The sequence below is a fragment of the Phycodurus eques genome, chromosome 1, assembly GCF_024500275.1.
Source record: "Phycodurus eques isolate BA_2022a chromosome 1, UOR_Pequ_1.1, whole genome shotgun sequence".
Lineage (NCBI taxonomy): Eukaryota > Metazoa > Chordata > Actinopteri > Syngnathiformes > Syngnathidae > Phycodurus > Phycodurus eques.
In genome coordinates this window covers 42,354,960-42,372,978 of record NC_084525.1, presented here as the reverse complement: position 1 = coordinate 42,372,978, position 18,019 = coordinate 42,354,960, and the positions used below count along the sequence as shown (strand labels likewise).

The 18,019-nt window shown below is 41.8% G+C and overlaps 1 protein-coding gene across 3 annotated transcripts in view; it reads right to left on the bottom strand.

Annotated features, from left to right (window-relative positions):
- The window catches only part of creb3l1 (cAMP responsive element binding protein 3-like 1), a 44,512-nt gene extending 28,233 nt beyond the window's left edge, over nt 1–16,279 (bottom strand). For all 3 annotated transcript variants that reach the window (XM_061692879.1, XM_061692889.1, XM_061692898.1), the window contains exons 1-3: nt 15,911–16,279; nt 3,676–3,808; nt 1,314–1,400 (exon numbers count right to left, since the gene is read on the bottom strand). In XM_061692879.1, coding sequence (XP_061548863.1) covers nt 1,314–1,400; nt 3,676–3,808; nt 15,911–16,018 — 328 coding nt within the window. In that variant the 5' untranslated portion in view covers nt 16,019–16,279. The remainder of the gene's footprint in view (nt 1–1,313; nt 1,401–3,675; nt 3,809–15,910) is intronic.
- Between the last annotated feature and the right edge of the window lie 1,740 nt (nt 16,280–18,019).

Below are 18,019 nucleotides of genomic sequence, written 5' to 3'. Positions count from 1 at the left end.
CGTTGTCATTTCTGTTTATGTTAACAGTGGTTCTTGAAATGTATATCTTATTTAGCTGCCACATTTATTGTTGATTTAGTTTGTACTGTTTTTTGTTTGTTTGTTTGTTTTTAATTAAACTATTACTTTAGGTTGTGTGTGAAACAATCACCTAAAGGTCAATGCTCCCTTCGAAGGCAATGCATGGGCATTGAAATTAAGTCTTAACTTAATAATAATTAATAATTAATTAATGATTTCTCAATCAATTTTCACAAGGTTTACTTTTTTTTGTCAATGCCAAAGCATGTGCTATCCCCACAGAACATTGTTCTGTGGGGATAGCAAATATATATATATATATATATATTTTTTTTCTTCTTCTTTTTGTAAAATTTTTTTAAAAACATTTTTTTTATTTTATTTTATTATTTTTTTAGGTTTTTTTTCTAATTATTTTGAGGAATAATTCATAAGGTAGGCTCAGGCAAGTTTTGGGTATGCTTGAACCTCGCCACTATCTATGGGCACGAGCTGTGGGTCAGGAGCGAAAGAACAATCGCGGATAGAAGTGGCCGGAATGAGTTTCCTGTGCAGGGCGTCCAGGCTCTCCCTTAGAGATAGGGTGAGAAGTTCGGTCATCCGGGACAGGGTTGTTTGCAGAGCGTCGCGTGCCGCCTGTTCGCGGAGTCATTCTTTGGCAATGTTCAAAGCAAACCACGCGTGCAGCATTTAAATCCAAGCAGTTTCTCTCTCTAAATATGCAAGTTTTTTTTTTTTTTTTTCCGTGTGAATTTGACAAAACATTTTTGTCAGTGGACATAATCTAATGAGGATTTAATTGGATTAAGGGTGTGTGTGTGTGTGTGTGTGTGTGTGTGTGAGTGAGAGAGAGAGAGAGAGCGAGAGAGCGAGAGAGAGAGAGAGAGAGAGAGAGAGAGAGAGGTAGAGAGAGAGAGAGACGGGTTCTCCTGGCTTCCGCTAAGCCGCACTCAAAACCATATGCTTGTCATAGTGCAGTGTGTGTACGTGTGAGTGCACGATAGGTGGGCAGGGCTTACTTAGCAGTGGGAAAACTGCACAGACAGAAGGATACCCAGGATAAACGGAGAACAGAGGAACATACAGACAGTCGGACAGAGATGCAAAACCAGACCAGGAGGAGAGGAGGAGGAAGAAGAACCTGTACCTCTTGAACACATATCGTGCGATAAAGTGTGTGTGCACAAAATGACAGGACTACATCAGCCAGCGCCTCTGTAATTTTCTTTCTATTCGTCATGAGATGAAGAGGTTGACAAAATCGAGTGAGATATGAAGACGCAGTCACCCACCAGAGTCTTGGTCCATCTTGACTGACAGGGCAGGGCTCTGGGGGGCGGAGTCTTCACTCAAAGAGTAGCTGTGTTCTACTTGGATGTCTGTGAAGCCATAAATTGAAGCAGGTCATTAGTCCATTTGAGTTGCTGACAAAATACATTTATACGCACAGTTGAAACCAGATGTTTACATACATTATAAAAAAAGACACAAACCTTCTTTTTTTACTTACTGACACGAAATCAGACTAAACCTTTCTTGATTTATGTCATTTAGGATTACCAAAACTATTCCTATTTGATAAATGCCAGAAGAATCAGAGGGGGATTTTTTTTTTTAGACAGTTTTTCGTTAATTTCTAAGAAGAAGTTTACATATAGAGCGGCTGAAATAAGTATTTAACGTCACCATTTCTCTCACTAAATATATTTCCAAAGGTGCTATTGACATAAAATTTTCACCAGATGTTGGGAAGAACCCAAGTAATCCATACATACAAAGAACGTAGAACAAATAAGATCAGAAATTAAGATGTGTGTAAGAATGTGAAATATAACAGGGGAAAAGTATTGAACACATGAAGAAAGGGAGGTGCAAAAAAGCATGGAAAGCCAAGACACCTAAAATCTATCAAATCAAACAGCAGTCCAGCCCCTTAGCAGTGAAAATGAATATCAGATGGTTCAGTCCTAATTGATGACCTAAAAAAAGGTCCCATTGCCAAAGTGTGAGTCAAGACACATCTTATGATGGGTAATAGCAAAGAGCTGTCTCAAGACCATCTCAAAGTAATTGTTGCAAAACATAACGACGGCATTGGTACAGGCACATATATAAGCTTCTGAATGTTCTAGTGAGCATGGTTGGAACCATAATATGTAAGTGGAAAGCCAATCAGACGACAATAAATTTGCCTCGATCACTTGCTCCTCGCAAGATTTATGACAGAGGAGTGCAAAGAATAATCCGAAGAGTTGTCCAAGAGCCAAGGACCACCTGTGGAGATCTTCAAAAAGACCTGGAATTTGCAGGTAAAAGGAAAACAGTGAGTAATGCTCTCCGCCACCATGGGCTGTATGCACGCTCACCACGCAAGACCCCATTGCTGAAAGAAAAGAATGTCAAAGCTTTTTTAAAGTTTGCTGAAAAACATTTGGACAAGCCAGTCAAATACTGGGAAAATATAGTCTGGTCGGAAGAGAGCAAAATGTAACTGTTTGGATGCTATAATGCACCCCAATTTTGGAGGAGAAATGGCACTGCACATCACCCTAAAAACGCCATACCAACAGTGAAGTTCGGAGGAGGGAACATGATGGTGTGGGGCTGCTTTTCAGCAAATGGTACTGGTAAACTTCACATTATTGAAGAAAGGATGAATGAGCAAATGTACCGAGACATTCTTGCCAAACATCTGCTGCCATCTATGAGGATGATAACAATGAAACGAGGGTGGACATTTCATCAGGATAATGAAGCAGTGGTTCAGATGTGCTTTGAGTTTCTAACTAAAATCTTCCAAAAATAAAAAAAACAGAAGCATCCAAAGAAATGGCATCACCAAAATTCCTGCCAACTATTGTGACAAGCTAGTGGAAGGATATCCGAAATGTTTGACCCAAGTTATACAATTCAAAGGGAATGGTACCAAATATTAATGAAAAGAATATAAACTTCTGACGTTGAAGAAAGTAATGAAAAAAATCGTTCTCTCATTTAGCAAATACAAATAATTTTGGTAATCCTAATTGACCTAAAACAGGAAAAGTTCAGTCTGATTTCATGTCAGACAATGAGAAAAAAAGTGTGGTTATAACTGTACTTTACTTTGTATTATTTGCTATTAAAATGTAAAAGTGGCATTGTGTTTTAGCTTAAAAAGTAATGCAGCCCAGGGAAAAAAAGCCATTTGACAATTTGCAGTGGCTACTTGGTTGACACTTTCACCTGTTCAAAGTCCAGATTTTTGGAATCTGAAGTTAATACACACTTATGAATTTTGGAATTTGACCTCTCTAAGTGAGCAAACTTTTTTTCGGGGGGGAAACACGATACAGTTGGTCTTCATGCCGAGTTGGCTTCGAAATGTAGCCCGGTTGAGGGTTTGGGGTTTATTTCTGTGCAGATGTTGGCTGATAGGTCAAGCAACTCGCCAATTTACAGGAATCCTAGGAAATGAAAAGGCAATTTAAAAATGTTATTGGGGCTGCAGAGTGTTTCTTGGATTTGACCAACTTGAAAGGACATCTTCAAGCCACAACTGGAAACAAGCGAGAGGTCTTTGAAAGCATCAGTCATACTGTGGAGGAAGACGTTTGCCCTTTATGCAGTACAGGAGTATTAAATAAGTGTGATGATAAAGATGACGATAGTGACCTGGGCTGCTGTCTAGATCCATGTGGAGGAAAGAATGTCTGTCTGACAGCAGGGGGCGCTCTAACAGGTGGTCTTCAAAGAAACTGCTGAATAATTCACTGCTGAAGTCGTCCATCTGGTCACCTGAGAAAGGCTGCAACACAAAAAAAGATACAAATGGATTCAAGAAGGTGGGACAGCTACTCTGCAGGCGCTCTGATGCTGAGTGAAGGGAAACATTATGAAAACATCATTTTATGGGGGATGAATTGGTCTTTCTTCAGCATCAGAGGCTGAATTTGTTTTCACATTTTTTTAAAAACAATTTTGAATTTATGTACTAAAAATAACTCAAGGGGAATTCAACTTACACTCTATGTATATACTGTATTTTTGTTGCACATCACACAGAGAACAAGTGCACACACGCAGGCCTGAAAAAAAGAGATGTCAGAGTGAAAGGGGAGTGCACAGTGCTGCACCTCGAGCTCGGTTTGTGGGGTCAGTGTCTTGCTCAAGAGAACCTCAACAGCAGTCAGGAGCAGACTAGCCAACAACTAGTTGTCTTCATATTTCATTTATTGTCCACAGCGGGACTTGAACTGTGGCCCTCCAGTTCCTAAATCCAAGTCCTAACAGAAGAACAACTGCCTAATGTCACTGTTAGGCAGAAATATATGTCCAAATATGGTCAATTTCCTATTTTTTCTCAAATGGATGCTATCAGTCCCCCTGTGAGTCTGTTATTTTTATGTCTTCATTTTTTTGAAATTACTGACCAATTTGAAGTGTTGAAAAAGGGCTACTCCCTTTGAGAATGCAATGTCAACTGTTGAACAAACATGCTCTCTTTTTTTGTTTTCCTGAAAAATGATGGTTTTGGAGTTGCGAGGATTCCACCCAACGAGTCACATAAAACATATCCTCTTTGCAAAGTGATCAAAATAAGCACCTACTCTATGTTGCTTTTAGTGCATGAATGGATTTTATGGCATTTAGACAAGTTAAACAGTCTGTGATGACCCGACTGTCACCTCCACTGTGCTGATGTCATTACGTAGAACACATGTGCATCATGAACTCAGATGAGTCACCCAGTTGAGACGTTCTGGAAGCCTGGGACAGTGCGGTGCTTGGACTTCACGGGCATCCAGAGAGGTTTTGATTCAAATGAGGCAGCAAGACTGATTTTCACAGTTTTACTCCAGGAAACAAGTGTGAGCTCATTTACAAAAATAGCATGAACTGTTGCTGCACGTTAAATCACTTCACAAGCGTAAATTAAAAAACTCACATGGATTATTGTTATTGCAAAACAAACTACGGTCTCATTGTGCTCAAATGGCTTGCTAGTAACCACAAAGCAGCTCTGCAGGTTCATTCCATGCTCTCCATCCATCCATAAATAACAATTACTGTACAACAAAAGTAACTGACTAAACTGTGTATAGCACTGTATAACATCCTAAAATGTGGTTCTAACCTGAAAATGCCATCATGCATTATGTTAGCTTGTCTTTGTGGCTGAACATGTCTCCGTTGAAGGTCTGGGACTCATGCACTAGTATTACAAAATTACATGAAGCACAAACACGACTAATATTATGATACTAAATAAAGAAATACTGCCTTTGCTCCATTAGGAGGCTATGGACCTCAAAAACAATAGGGCGAAATGTGGATTAAATAGAGCTCATCATCCTTTCCGGCTACCTTGAACCACAGACTGGAATAGAATAGTAACATGGATGCTGTGTTGGAAAGGGGAAGGAGCAGACTTTATTCCTTGAGGAAGCTCAGATCCTTCAATGTGTGCGGCAAGATGTTGGAGATGTTCTACCAGTCTGTGGAAGCAATTGTCATCTATTTTGCAGTTGTCTGCTGGGGGAGCATCATCAGTGCCGGCGACACCGGACAGATTAATACATTTTATTAAGAAGGTCGGTGACACCACTGGGCTGAAGATGTTTGAGTCAGTGAGGGACCAGAAATCACTGCAAATCATACATATTTCAATATTATATTTCCCACTTTGCACTAATTGTAAAAATATGACTGTCACAGGTGGAATGGTGGATGACGGGTTAGCACATCTGCCTCACAGTTCAGAGGCATTGGGTTCAAACCTGAGCCTTCCTGTGTGGAATTTGCGGTTTGCGAGTCCGTTGCTATGTTCTGACACATTACATCACATTAACATTCCTTAAATTCATTGTTCTCATTTAGTGATGACAGTGAGAAATTGACTATGAGGCTTGACTGGAACAAATCCCAACTGAGCTAAAATGCTATTAGATACAGTGTTTATGCTATGAGTGTGTGCTTATTTGTTTGTGTGCTACATCTACTCGTCATTAGAAGCAGGTATTCTTCCAAATTTAGTGAGAATGCATCCATTTAAATTTTTTTTTAAATTCCTGTTTGCAATGAGCAAAACTGAAATTCAAAGAAGAGGGAAAAAAATCCAGCATTTGGACCACTCTCTTGCATGAAGTCATACAAATCCTGACCTCAGCATATCCTGCTCTTTGGTTTAGTACGAATCTCTAAAGGATTAACTCCAAAAGCGTTTTTTGCCTTTTCACTGTACCAGTGATGGCAAAGAAGAAAAACTTGATGGTGACCGAAGAACCAGGAAGGAAACTTATTGTGACGTCATGATGAGTAGTAATGTCTCCTTTTCTGTTCGTCTTGTACACTTCGGACCGTACAATTCTGGATTATGCCATCAGCAGAAGTACTCATATGACTCTGCGGCGTTGGGGTATATTAAGAATGGACAGGAGAACAAAGAGAGCTGGTGGACAACTTTATGGACTCTAGTCTTCAATCCTAGTAAAACTTGCCCTCGCTACTAGATACTTTGTCGACATGCATGATTTAGGAGAATTAGGACCACCACTCAGCTCATTACCATCATGTGGGAGTACTTTTAAATGGTGCTGCAGGAAAAAATATTTTGCAGTACACTTGAACAATGGACTTGGAGAACAAACATGGACAGTGCGCACGAGAAGGAAATAAGCAGACCTCGATCTCCTGAGGAGGCTTAGATCACCTCTCATGCATGGAGATGGTTGAGTCAGTGAGGCAGAAGAGATCACTGTGCAACCCGCTCTCCATCACCAACAATCCTTGACATCCTCCCCATGACTCTCTACAGCAGCAGAGAGGTCTTTCTCCGAAAGACTCATTCCGCTCCTCCGCCATAAACAACATTTCGGCTTAGCTTTCATACGTTTCACTATTCATTTACACGGTATAAGAAATCTACTCTGTGAGTGAGGGGAAATCTTCCTAAAACAAATAGAGGATACAGAATAATACGTATATGTACCTAGCTATTTATCTATCCATTGAAAGTGGTAAACACGTTGGTACAATATGGCTAAACTGACTATGTTGAGGAAAAACTGGAATGTTGAACGTGTTTAATCTTTATATAAAGCTGATAACTGATTTCTTGGTCTTTCTAATTTTACTGCTCATCGTCATTCTGTCAGTGTATGAGAAGTGACTCATGTTGAAGCCTTGACAGAGGTCTAAACTCTAAATGCTCAAGCCGTGGTCACATCTCTCCAATATGTCTTTGCCTTGTCATATACTGTAGCAGGCCCCAGTCTGTTTTGCACAACAGTCCAAAGTGATCATTATAATATTTGGAAGTTTCCAAAATGCCTGAGTGATCCAATGTGATTACGCTCTAGGTTATGAAAACCACAAGAAGCATACAAATTCAAGTAGAGGTTAGTTCTAACATTAGGACAGACACTTGTGAGAATGACTGTCACCAGAGGGGACCTTTCATTTGTTTCATATAGTGCCCTATGTTGGGAAATGCTATTATGCTACTATTACAACTCGCAAGCTTGTGTGCCATCAGCAAGGCAGAAACAGAGCAGCTCGGAAGAGTCGATAGATTTAAGGAGTAATTATGAATGCACCCGGGTCCTCAGAACTGTGAGGCTGACGCTCTAACCAGTCTGCCACCGTGCCGCGCTTTTATTTCATGGTATTTATTTATTTCATGGTATTTATTTATCTAGGTGTTAAACAACTCAGGACAGAGCACAAAGGTAAACAGTTGCAAAGCAAACGGCACCTTTGGTTCAAAAGATCATCAGTTCATGTGAATGTGCAATCAAAGGTGGGGTACAAACACAAACTGATTTTTAAATGTTAAAAATGCGAGTAAAAGCGGCACTTTCTATCTTACCCCTCTTAGTGTGTGGTGTACTCAAACACTGGACCCATAACCAAATCTCCTCCCCCAAACCAGATGTCTGTTATAGTACCAATACTGACCTGTGAGAGGCAGCACTGTGCCACAAGGCATCTATTTCAGACTGCCAGAAAATTCAAAGAAGAAAGACTTTGTAGTACTATTCGTAGTAGTAGTAGAAGATGAACTGGAAGAATCTATGCTAACTGTTAGCTTCTCTGGTGACTTTGGCGGTGGCCAACTCTTCTCCTTGTCCTCACCGTGCAATTGGAGATGCGCTCAGTAAAGTGACAATTTTGTGGCGGAAAGTCGGTCTAAACCTAGGCCTGCAGGGACCACGTCTAAATCTGGCGCAGTAGGGACTAACGCGATTTTGTTGAATTTGATCGAGGCGCAGGAGGACAGATTCTGAGGTCCGCAGACATGTGTGGTGGATGTCAGATGTATTTCATTCCTAAATACATTAAATGAACAGCAGGCTTCAAACCCTCGGAATCATTGGTAAATGGTAAATGGACTGCACTTATCTAGCGCTTTTATCTACACCGTCACTGTGCCCAAAGCGCTTTACAAAGCCTCACATTCATACACCAATGGGCGACTGCTGCCATGCAAGGCACAGCCAGGCCCACTGGGAGCAAATTAGGGTTCAGTGTCTTGCCCAAGGACACTTTGACATGCGGACAGTTGTAGCTGGGATTCAAACCAGTTACCCTTCGGTCACTGGACGACCCGTTCTACCAACTGAGACACAGCCAGGAATGAGAAGAGCTGCCCACAGCGGCGCAGACCTCCCTCTTTTAAAGACTCCCAACTTTAATGACAAATGCATCTTAAACTACAACCACTCACCACTACTTTTGAAATACATCCATCCATCCATTTTCTGAGCCGCATCTCCTCACTAGGGTCGCGGGCGTGCTGGAGCCTATCCCAGCTGTCATCGGGCAGGAGGCGGGGTACACCCTGAACTGGTTGACAGCCAATCGCAGGGCACATAGAAACTAACAACCATTCGCACTCACAGTCGTGTCTACGGGCAATTTAGAATCTCCAATTCACGCATGTTTTTGGGGTGTGGGAGGAAACCGGAGTGCCCGGAGAAAACCCACGCAGGCACGGGGAGAACATGCAAACTCCACACAGGCGGGGACGGGGATTGAACCCCGCACCTCAGAACTGTGAGGCTGATGCTCTAACCAGTCGGCCACCGTGCCGCCACTTTTGAAATACAGGGTTACATATTTAAAAATGATTCTATTAAAGTTTTAAAAATCATTTTTGTTAACACCATAATTTGACACACGGTGGCCGCTATTTAATTTTTTTTTTGCGTGTACAATGCATTTTGTGATTGATGACGTAATAGGGTTGCTGTTTGTCACCGCACATTGCTGCCCTACGCCAAGCTAGAGGCTGCCGCAACACTGCACAGAAGCTTTCTGGGTTTTAAGCGAGCCGTGCCGCCGCACCACCCCAAGCCATATAAATAGTATATAAAGCTTCAAATATTGTGTTTTACATCATTACTTAATTCAATTCATAATGTCAGGGTTCCTGCTGCCCGTTTGCCACCTCGCCAATGGCTAATTGAAACAGGATGTAGAGAAGCGAATATTGCCCACGTTCGCGGCAAATCATAATTGCCTGCGTCAAAAGTCCTTCCTGATAAAAGGTAAAGTGACTGCGCTCATTCTGCCATGTGTGAATGGTGTTAAGGCTTCTTCATACTAGCGCGGACGGCGACCGCGCTGACGTCACTGCGGCTGTCCCACGCGTAGTTTGCCTTTATACTCGAGCGCAACCCACGTGCGCAGTTTTGAAAATGTAATGCAGTTCACCTCCAAGTTGGGGGTGTCGCTACGGCTAGTATTGGCTAGGACACCACAGGGTGGAGTTTCCTCTGCATTTTTGGGCAATTTCCGGTAGCCATTTTTACTTTCCTTTTCGGAACAAGGAAAAAAGCATCAACAATGGCGACCCTGGAACACTGTCTGCTAGAACAAATGGACCTAGATGACACGTTTAATTATGCTGCGAAATCGATCGAGAAGGCGGCGGCGTAGATGGTATGTAGAACCAAGGGGCACGCAGAGTACGTCATCACAGCGTGTGACTAAAATGGACCAATCATGAGAGATGATCTCCGCGGCAAACAATTTTTGCCATGTGCGCGTCAAGCTACGCAGAGGGGCCACGCAGGGCAATTCGTCGGTCACGTGATGCAATGCGGGCGTAAGTTCCCGCAGCTAACTAGCTGCCTTCTTAATCAATGCACAAGCCTCTAATTCCACTTTAGTTGTCATGCCGAGCGGTGGCGCTGGCTCGAACTGCGATGTAGCCAGCTAGTCATTTGGGTGCCCTAGGCAAACATAGTTGCCAACCCCCCCCCCCCCCCCCCCCCGCACCCCCATTGTGTAATTTACACCACTTTGTCCTGCTTTTGAAATCTGTTACAGTTATTTGACAGCTACAAATACTACTAATATTGACCACCAACGATTTAGAATATTACTGTGTATCTCATTCAGGGTCCCCTGGGGGACTGGAATCAGGTATGGTGGGGCGGGCGGCGGACCCTTGTGTGGGGGGTGCTGGGTTCACCCTTCCTCGATGTTCCTCAGCAACTCCGTACACCAGTTGACTAACATGCATGTTAGATAGACACACTATAGGCTTTAATTACTTGTGCTGGGTTCACGAACAACAACACAGTTTATACTAACATATCAACTCACAGGTTCTTATAGTTGTTTAGACACAAAAAAAAGAATCCCACCGCACCACTCATCAGTAGCACTGCCTTGCTCATTTTCCCACATCCTGTCCTGCCATTTTCTGTCCTCTCTTATCTTGTTCTCTTGGTTATTGCATGTCCTCACTGGGTGGGTCAATGATAATTTTGGAGCCTCATTTTTATTTTTTGGAATATATTTTTGTATTCATTCAAATTTGGCAGGCATGTTAACAACACTGTTCTCTATGGTGTGGCAAATTTATAAGATATTTTATTTTCACTTTGCAGGGTGTTTAAGATACATCTGATAATCGGACCGTTGCCGACTTTGATCGGAAGGGGGAATCAGGCTCGATTTAGGCCTGATTTTAAGCATATGTGTAATGTCTAATGTGTAACATCACGTTTGGCCTCATTAATTGTAAGTCTCACCCATTTGATGGTCTTGATTGCTTATAACAATGATATTCTAATCATCTAAAATACAACTGCAATTGTGCCATGGAGTTAAAAGACGAAGGCACTGCTCCCTACTGTATTTGGTTTTATGTGGCTACAGCGGTTTGGCTGCATTTAGCATCACTCGAGTTAATGTGGAGACGAAAGTCAACTATAGTTCTCAGGAAAACAGGATACACAAGACTGCATTTTCTTTCTTTCTCTCCCTCTAGCTCTCTCTGTCTTTCTCTCTCTCACATACACACACACACACACACACACACACACACACACACATGCACAAGCGCATTCCTTCTGGCAGCTGTGTGGCCAATCAGCAGTGAGCATGCAAATAGGATGGGTGTGTCTTCCTACAGCTGGAGTGCAGGGTTTGAATGGGGAGTTAGAGCAAAAAAAAAATTTTAATAAAAAAAAATAAAATAAAATAATACATTCAAATCACAATAGAAAACAGTACAATATAAAGCACGGGTATCAAACTCATTTTTGTCAGGGCCACATTGTAGTTATGGTTCCCCTCAAAGGGCCGTTCGGACTGAAACAATATAAATGTCTTATAGCCTCCCCATATTATTACATATATACAACAAAAGGATGAATAACTATTTTGAAATCAGAAGGCAGTGAAAATAGTTTGTTCAACTTATTGTTCAATGTTTTTTTTCAATAGGGGTTTGCTGACAAAAAAAAAAATTCAATTGCTCAACATTTTCTACACCGCTTATCATAATCAGAGTCACAGAGAGCTGCAGCCTATCCCAGCTGATTTCAGGCAAAAGGTGGACTACACCCTGGACAGTTTGTCACTCAATCACAGCGACAGAACAACTTTCACATGTCACATTCACGCTGTCTCTAAGTGGGGAAATGAACCCATGTTGCGTGCACGGAAGTGAGGAGAGTGAACCGTTACATCATCAGTGACTCAAACATAACATTCAACCACTAAAACAGACCAAAATAATTGTCCATGGATGCAGTAAAATGCCTATTATTTAATTGAGAAACAATAATGTATTTGACATTTTTTATGTTTTAAAAATGCATTAACATACTGGTTTATTAAACGTGGCAGAAACATAAAAGATGATGAAGTAAATAATTGAAGGATGCAAAGTCGGGTATGCTATGGCACACATGTACCTTGCCATTTTAGCTGAATCCCACATAATGCCACCCATTGGCTGGAATGCGCTTCTTGTCACATTGCTTCTAGACTTTTAGAACACAATAAGGAGGATAACATATTCGATTTATCATTTAGCTTTGCATTAAGAGTATGATTTAAGAGGAAGGAGACACTAGCGGGTGCTGCTGTTGTTTTCTAATGAAGGACAGTGGATGGTGGCTGCACAGTGAGTGCTGGTTTAGCACTGTTGTCTCCCAGCAAGAGCTTTCTGTGGTAAAATGTATACTTACCTGTATATTCAGTGCATTGAATACTCTACATTGTCTCTTTCTGTGAATGGGAGTGTGAATGGTTACCCATCCTCTGACCGACTGGTGATTGATTGGCCCCGCCCCACCCCCAGAACAAGACAACAACAAACAACAACAAGAACGACGGAGTATGAGGGTCTCCAGTATTTCTGTCTTTGTATGTGGTTGTTAAGGGGACACCTTTTATTTTAGAGAAGACTCAAATAAAAACACCCACTGCATTAAATTGGAGACTACAGTGCCAAGAAAAGGTTATTGGCCCCCTTCTCAAATTCTTAAATTTTTGTGGTTTCCCCACTTCAGTGTTTACGATAATCATAATAATGTAAATATCACAGAAAGATAACCCAAGCAAACATATAATGCAGTTTTTACATTGTGATTTTACTTATTAAGGGAGAAAAAAATTCAAAGCAACCTGGCCTTGTGTGGCCTACCTTGGTAAATCATGATTTAATTATTAAATCATAGATTAACTGTGGCTAATCAGTTTTTTTTTTTATCATTTTCACTGACCACACCCAAGCCTGATTACCTCCAGACCTTTTCAATCAAGAAATCAATTAAATAAAACCTGTTTGACGAAACGAAGTCAGCCAAAAGATGTCAAAAAGCTGCAACAAAATGCCACGGTTCAAAGAAATTCAAGAACAGATGACAATGTAATTGACATCTATCAGTCTGGAAAGTGTTACAAAGCCATTTCTAAAGCTTTAAGATTCCAGTGAACCACGATGAAAGCCATTATCCTCAAATGGAGAAAACATGGAACAGTGGTGAACCATCCCAGGAGTGGCCAGCCGACAAAGATTAGCCCAAAGACATGGCGATGCTTCTTCCAGGAGGTCACAAAGGAAAGTACAGGCCTCCCTTCCCTCAGCTAAGGTCAGGGTTCATGACTCAACAATGAGGAAGAGACTGGGCAAAAAAGGCATCCATGGAGGAGTTCAAAGGTGAAAACCACTGCTGATTAAAAAGAACATAAGGTCTTGTCTTACTTTTGCGGGGGGAACATCTGAATGATTCCGAAGACTTTTGAGATAATATTCTATGGATTGATGAGACAAAAGTTGAAATTTTTCGAATGTGTGTGTCATTACATCAGCCGTAAATGTAACACAGCATTTCAGAAACAGAACATCATACCAACAGTCAAACATGGTGGTGGTCGTGTGATGGTCTGGGGCTGCTTCTCTCCTTCAGGACCTGAACGACTTGCTGAGATTGATGGAACCATGAATTCTGCTCTTTACCAGAAAATCCTCTAGGAGAATGTTCAGCAATCAATTCGTTACTTCAAGCTGAAGTGCACTTGGATTCTGCAGCAGGACAACAACCCAAAACACACCAGCAAGTCAACTTCTGAATGTCTTCCAAAAAATGAAGGATTTGGAGTGGTCTAGCCAAAGTCTGGACTTGAATCCAATTGAAATGCTGTGGCATGACCTTAAAAATGTCGTTCATGCTTGAAAACCCTGCAGTGTTGCTGAATTAAAACAGTTATGCAAGGAAGAGTGCCATGCATCCATGCCAAATACCGCTTATCCTGTTCAGGGTCGTGGGGTGCTGGAGCTCATCCTAGCTGACTTCGGGCGAAAGCTGGACTACACCATGAATTGGTCGCTAGTGAGTCGCAGGATATATATATATATATATATAGAGAGAGAGAGAGACACGGACGACCATTAGCGCTCACATTCACACCATCACTGAGTGGGAACTGAACCCACGCTGCCCTTACCAAAGTCAGGCAAATGTACCACTACACGCATAGAAGAGTGGGCCAAAATATCTCCACAGAGATGTGAAAGACTCATTGCCAGTTATAGAAAATGCTTGATTTCAGTTGTTGCGGCTGAGGGTAGCCTAAACAGTTATGAGGTTAAGTGGGCCATTACCTTTTCACATAGGGCCAGGTAGCTTTGAATAGTTGTATATTTTTCCTTCAAATATAAAATCACCTTTTAAAAAATGTATTTGTTTATTTGGGTTATCGCTATCTGATATTTACATTTGTTTTGTTTAATGATCTTAAACATTAAAGTGGGCAAACTATGCCAAAATATATATATGAACTGGAGAAGGGAGCCAATACTTTTTCACGGCACTCTATGTACTACTACTAATAATACCACTAAAGCGTCCAGAACTAAGGCACACCAACAGATTAAGCTAATGTTAGCATGTGTGTTTGTTCTTGTAATTTCTCTGTGTATCCTCGAACGTGACAATGACAGGATGATGATAAATCTGCTTGCCTAATTAGTGACCCATAACTGGAACCCCTGCTGACCAGGTACTAGAAATAGTACTTGCTAGTTGTCTAAGGACATGTGTGTTTAACAAGTAGTGCAATGTTGAGTAGAGTAGGTACAGTGAGACGGAAAAACGGAAAAAGAAAAAAACTTTGAGTCAATCAAGGGTGAGCTTGTGGACAGAAAAGCAATCGTGTCATATGGTATTGTAGGAAGATCATGTCACCGAGTATCTGAAGTGAGTTACACACATTCCAATAATCAGATTTTGACCCCCGTTTCCTTCTTCTGATCAAAGTCAGTTAAGGCTTGGTTGTCGGATGTTTCGGAAAGTTTAGCCCGAGCGATTATCCTGCGGTGTGGGGTGTGTGAAGAGTGATTTTGTTCCCCTCCCCAATCCACAGTTGAGGCTGACAGTCGTAAATGTTAGACCTGTACAGTGTTTACCTTGTGTGTGCGGTCAACGCCACGTTCGGCCGAACCACAGATTCTGAGATGGTGAAGTGGAACAGAACTATAGCTAACTAGAAAGACTGCTGAAACTAGATATAAACAGTCGAGGAGAAGCAACTGGTTGTGTTGAGCATTTGTGTAATGTGCCTCGCAAGTCCTTAACAACAATAAAAATGATGAGGAGAAAAGTTCCCCACTCCACTGTCGTTATCAGGTAGGTAAACAGTAAGCCTACCTTCTTCTACATTCTCCTACTACACTACTCTTTCTTCTTATTATTATTTGTATTTTGCAGTCTGGATGCCCCGAGGCACGAATAATACAGAACACCAATAGGGCCAATTAATAAAAATACATATACATACACACTTATATATATATATATATATATATATATATATATAATTTTTCCATTTTGAATAGACATTTCTTGGAGTTTTAAACTCTAAAAGTGTCGATTTGAGAAAGGCTAAGGTTAAACCGTTTATGACTGCACTGGTATTGTACATCGGTTGAATTGACGCACGCGCACGGGCACACGAGGTGAAAAGGTAATAGCACAGGATGTCAATCAGGATCTGTCACTCGAGGTCCGGGTCCGGGTGGAACATTCAGCAGAGGAGCGTTTGATGGCAGGCTCACTTAGTTTGTGTGTGCGTGTGTGTGTGTGTGTGTGTGTGTGTGACTCACCACATTGGTGAGGAAATCTCCGTCGTTGAGTTCCTCCAGGTCCAACAGGTTGGTGCCTCCGGGTGGGTAGAGTTTATCGGCCGTCAATGTGTCTAAAATAGACTCCATCGTTTTAGTGTATGGCTGCGCACGTGCTGATTAAAAAAAAAAAAAAAAAAAAGAAGACGAAAAGAAAATAATAATAAAAAAATAAAAAAAACTAATTCATGAATCTTTTTCCCCTAACGTCTGTCATGTGTGCAGCCGCGATACCAGCGAGTCAGTCACTGGACTGCGATTGAGACGCTCGACGATGGCGACAATTCACATGTGTGCGGGCTCGGCCGTCGGCCTCCATCCAGCTGCGAGAGAGCCGAGTTCGGTCGTCTTCCTCCGACCGCAGCTCTGTCATTCTCACGCGCTGGTGAATATGCAGCGAAGCCCCGCCCACGCGTGGCGTCATGTGGTTCACGCACCCAAACAAAACCATACAATTCGTTCTTTCATTCAAGGAGAGATATTATGCATCGTTTCACAATTTCGAACAGTTCCCTGGTGTATTCATATCTGTGGCATGCTTTCATCATGTACAGTAATACCCAAAGAAACAGAATTATTGTGTACTTTACACACCCTGTTTCTTGTCTTGCTGAAATTACTCAGTTTTAACGGGAGGGGGGGGGGGGGGGGCTTGGCTCATACAGTTGAGCCAGCGCGCACTGCTGGGCCAATGGCAAGTACAGCTTTCGTGACTATGATAATTCGGGGCCTCAGTCTCTGAGTCTAAAAAAAGCTAATGCAAACTGAGAAGCACACGTGAGACCAGAGAAAGACAGTATAGATACGTTTTTACTTCCTGGAGGCAGCACTTAAAAGCATCTTTATACTCCTGCGCTCGCACGGTCGACAACGCCCGCATTGCATCACGTGACGCGCACACAGCAAAAATTGTTGCCACGGAGATCATCTCTCGTGTTTGGTCCGCTTTAGTCACATGCTGTGATGACGTACTCAGCGTGCCCCTTGGTTCTACATACCATCTACGCCGCCTTCTTGATCGATTTTGCAGCATAATTAAACACATCATCTGGTCATCTAGGTCCATTTGTTCGAGCAGACTCTGTTGCACGGTCGCCGTTGTTGTTGCTTTGTTCCTTGTTACTGAAAGGAAAGTAAAAGCAGCTTACTGGAAATGCCCTAAAAAATGGAGAGGAAACGCCACCCTGTGGCATCCTAGCCAATACCAGCCGTAGCGACACCCCCGACTTGGAGATGAACTGCAGTACATTTTCAAAACTGCGCGCGTGAGTTGTGCTCGAGTATAAAGGCAAACTATGCGCGGGACAGCCGCAGTAACGTCAGCGCAGTTGCCGCCCGCGCGAGTATAAAGAAGTCTTATCTTCAAGACTGTGTGTTACACTTGTTGATTAGTGCGCACACATCAGCAAATGCAAATACCATCCTCCACCAATTGTTTTTGATACTAGATAGTCACTGCCATGAAAAAGTATTTTCCACCATCCTCGTTTCAGATGTTTTTGCGCAATTATTAAAGTTACATTTTTAGGATCATCCAGCCAATCTTAATATCTCACAAAGACAACCCAAGTAAATACGAAATGCCGTTTGTAAAAAAAAAAAATATTTATTAAGGGAGAAACCTATCAGGCCCTTTGTCAAAAGGGTGCTAAAACATGAGTTAGCTGTGACAAACCACAGTTACAAACTGTTTAATTTCAAAAGTCACACCCAGGCCTGATAACCACCAGATGTGTTGAACCAAGATATCACTTATAGATAGTACCTGTCAGACAATGTGAATTAGGGGTCGGCAACTACGTTTGGCCCGGGGCCAATTTTCTTTCCTGACAATTCAATTGTGGGCCAAAATTACATGTTCATCAGGCAAACCCTGCTTTTTTTCTCATTTATACTATTTTATAGCGTACAAAAATTGTATTTAATGAACTCATTAATTTAAAAGAAATGAAGTTGCTACAGGCTGTTATTACTGTGTTACTACTGCGACTCCTTTCAGTCATGAAACCGATAGTAACCTGGTGATAATAAGGCAGCTGTCTTTAATCACTTACACAGTCTTTTAAAGGTCCCGTATTATGGCTGTTTAGA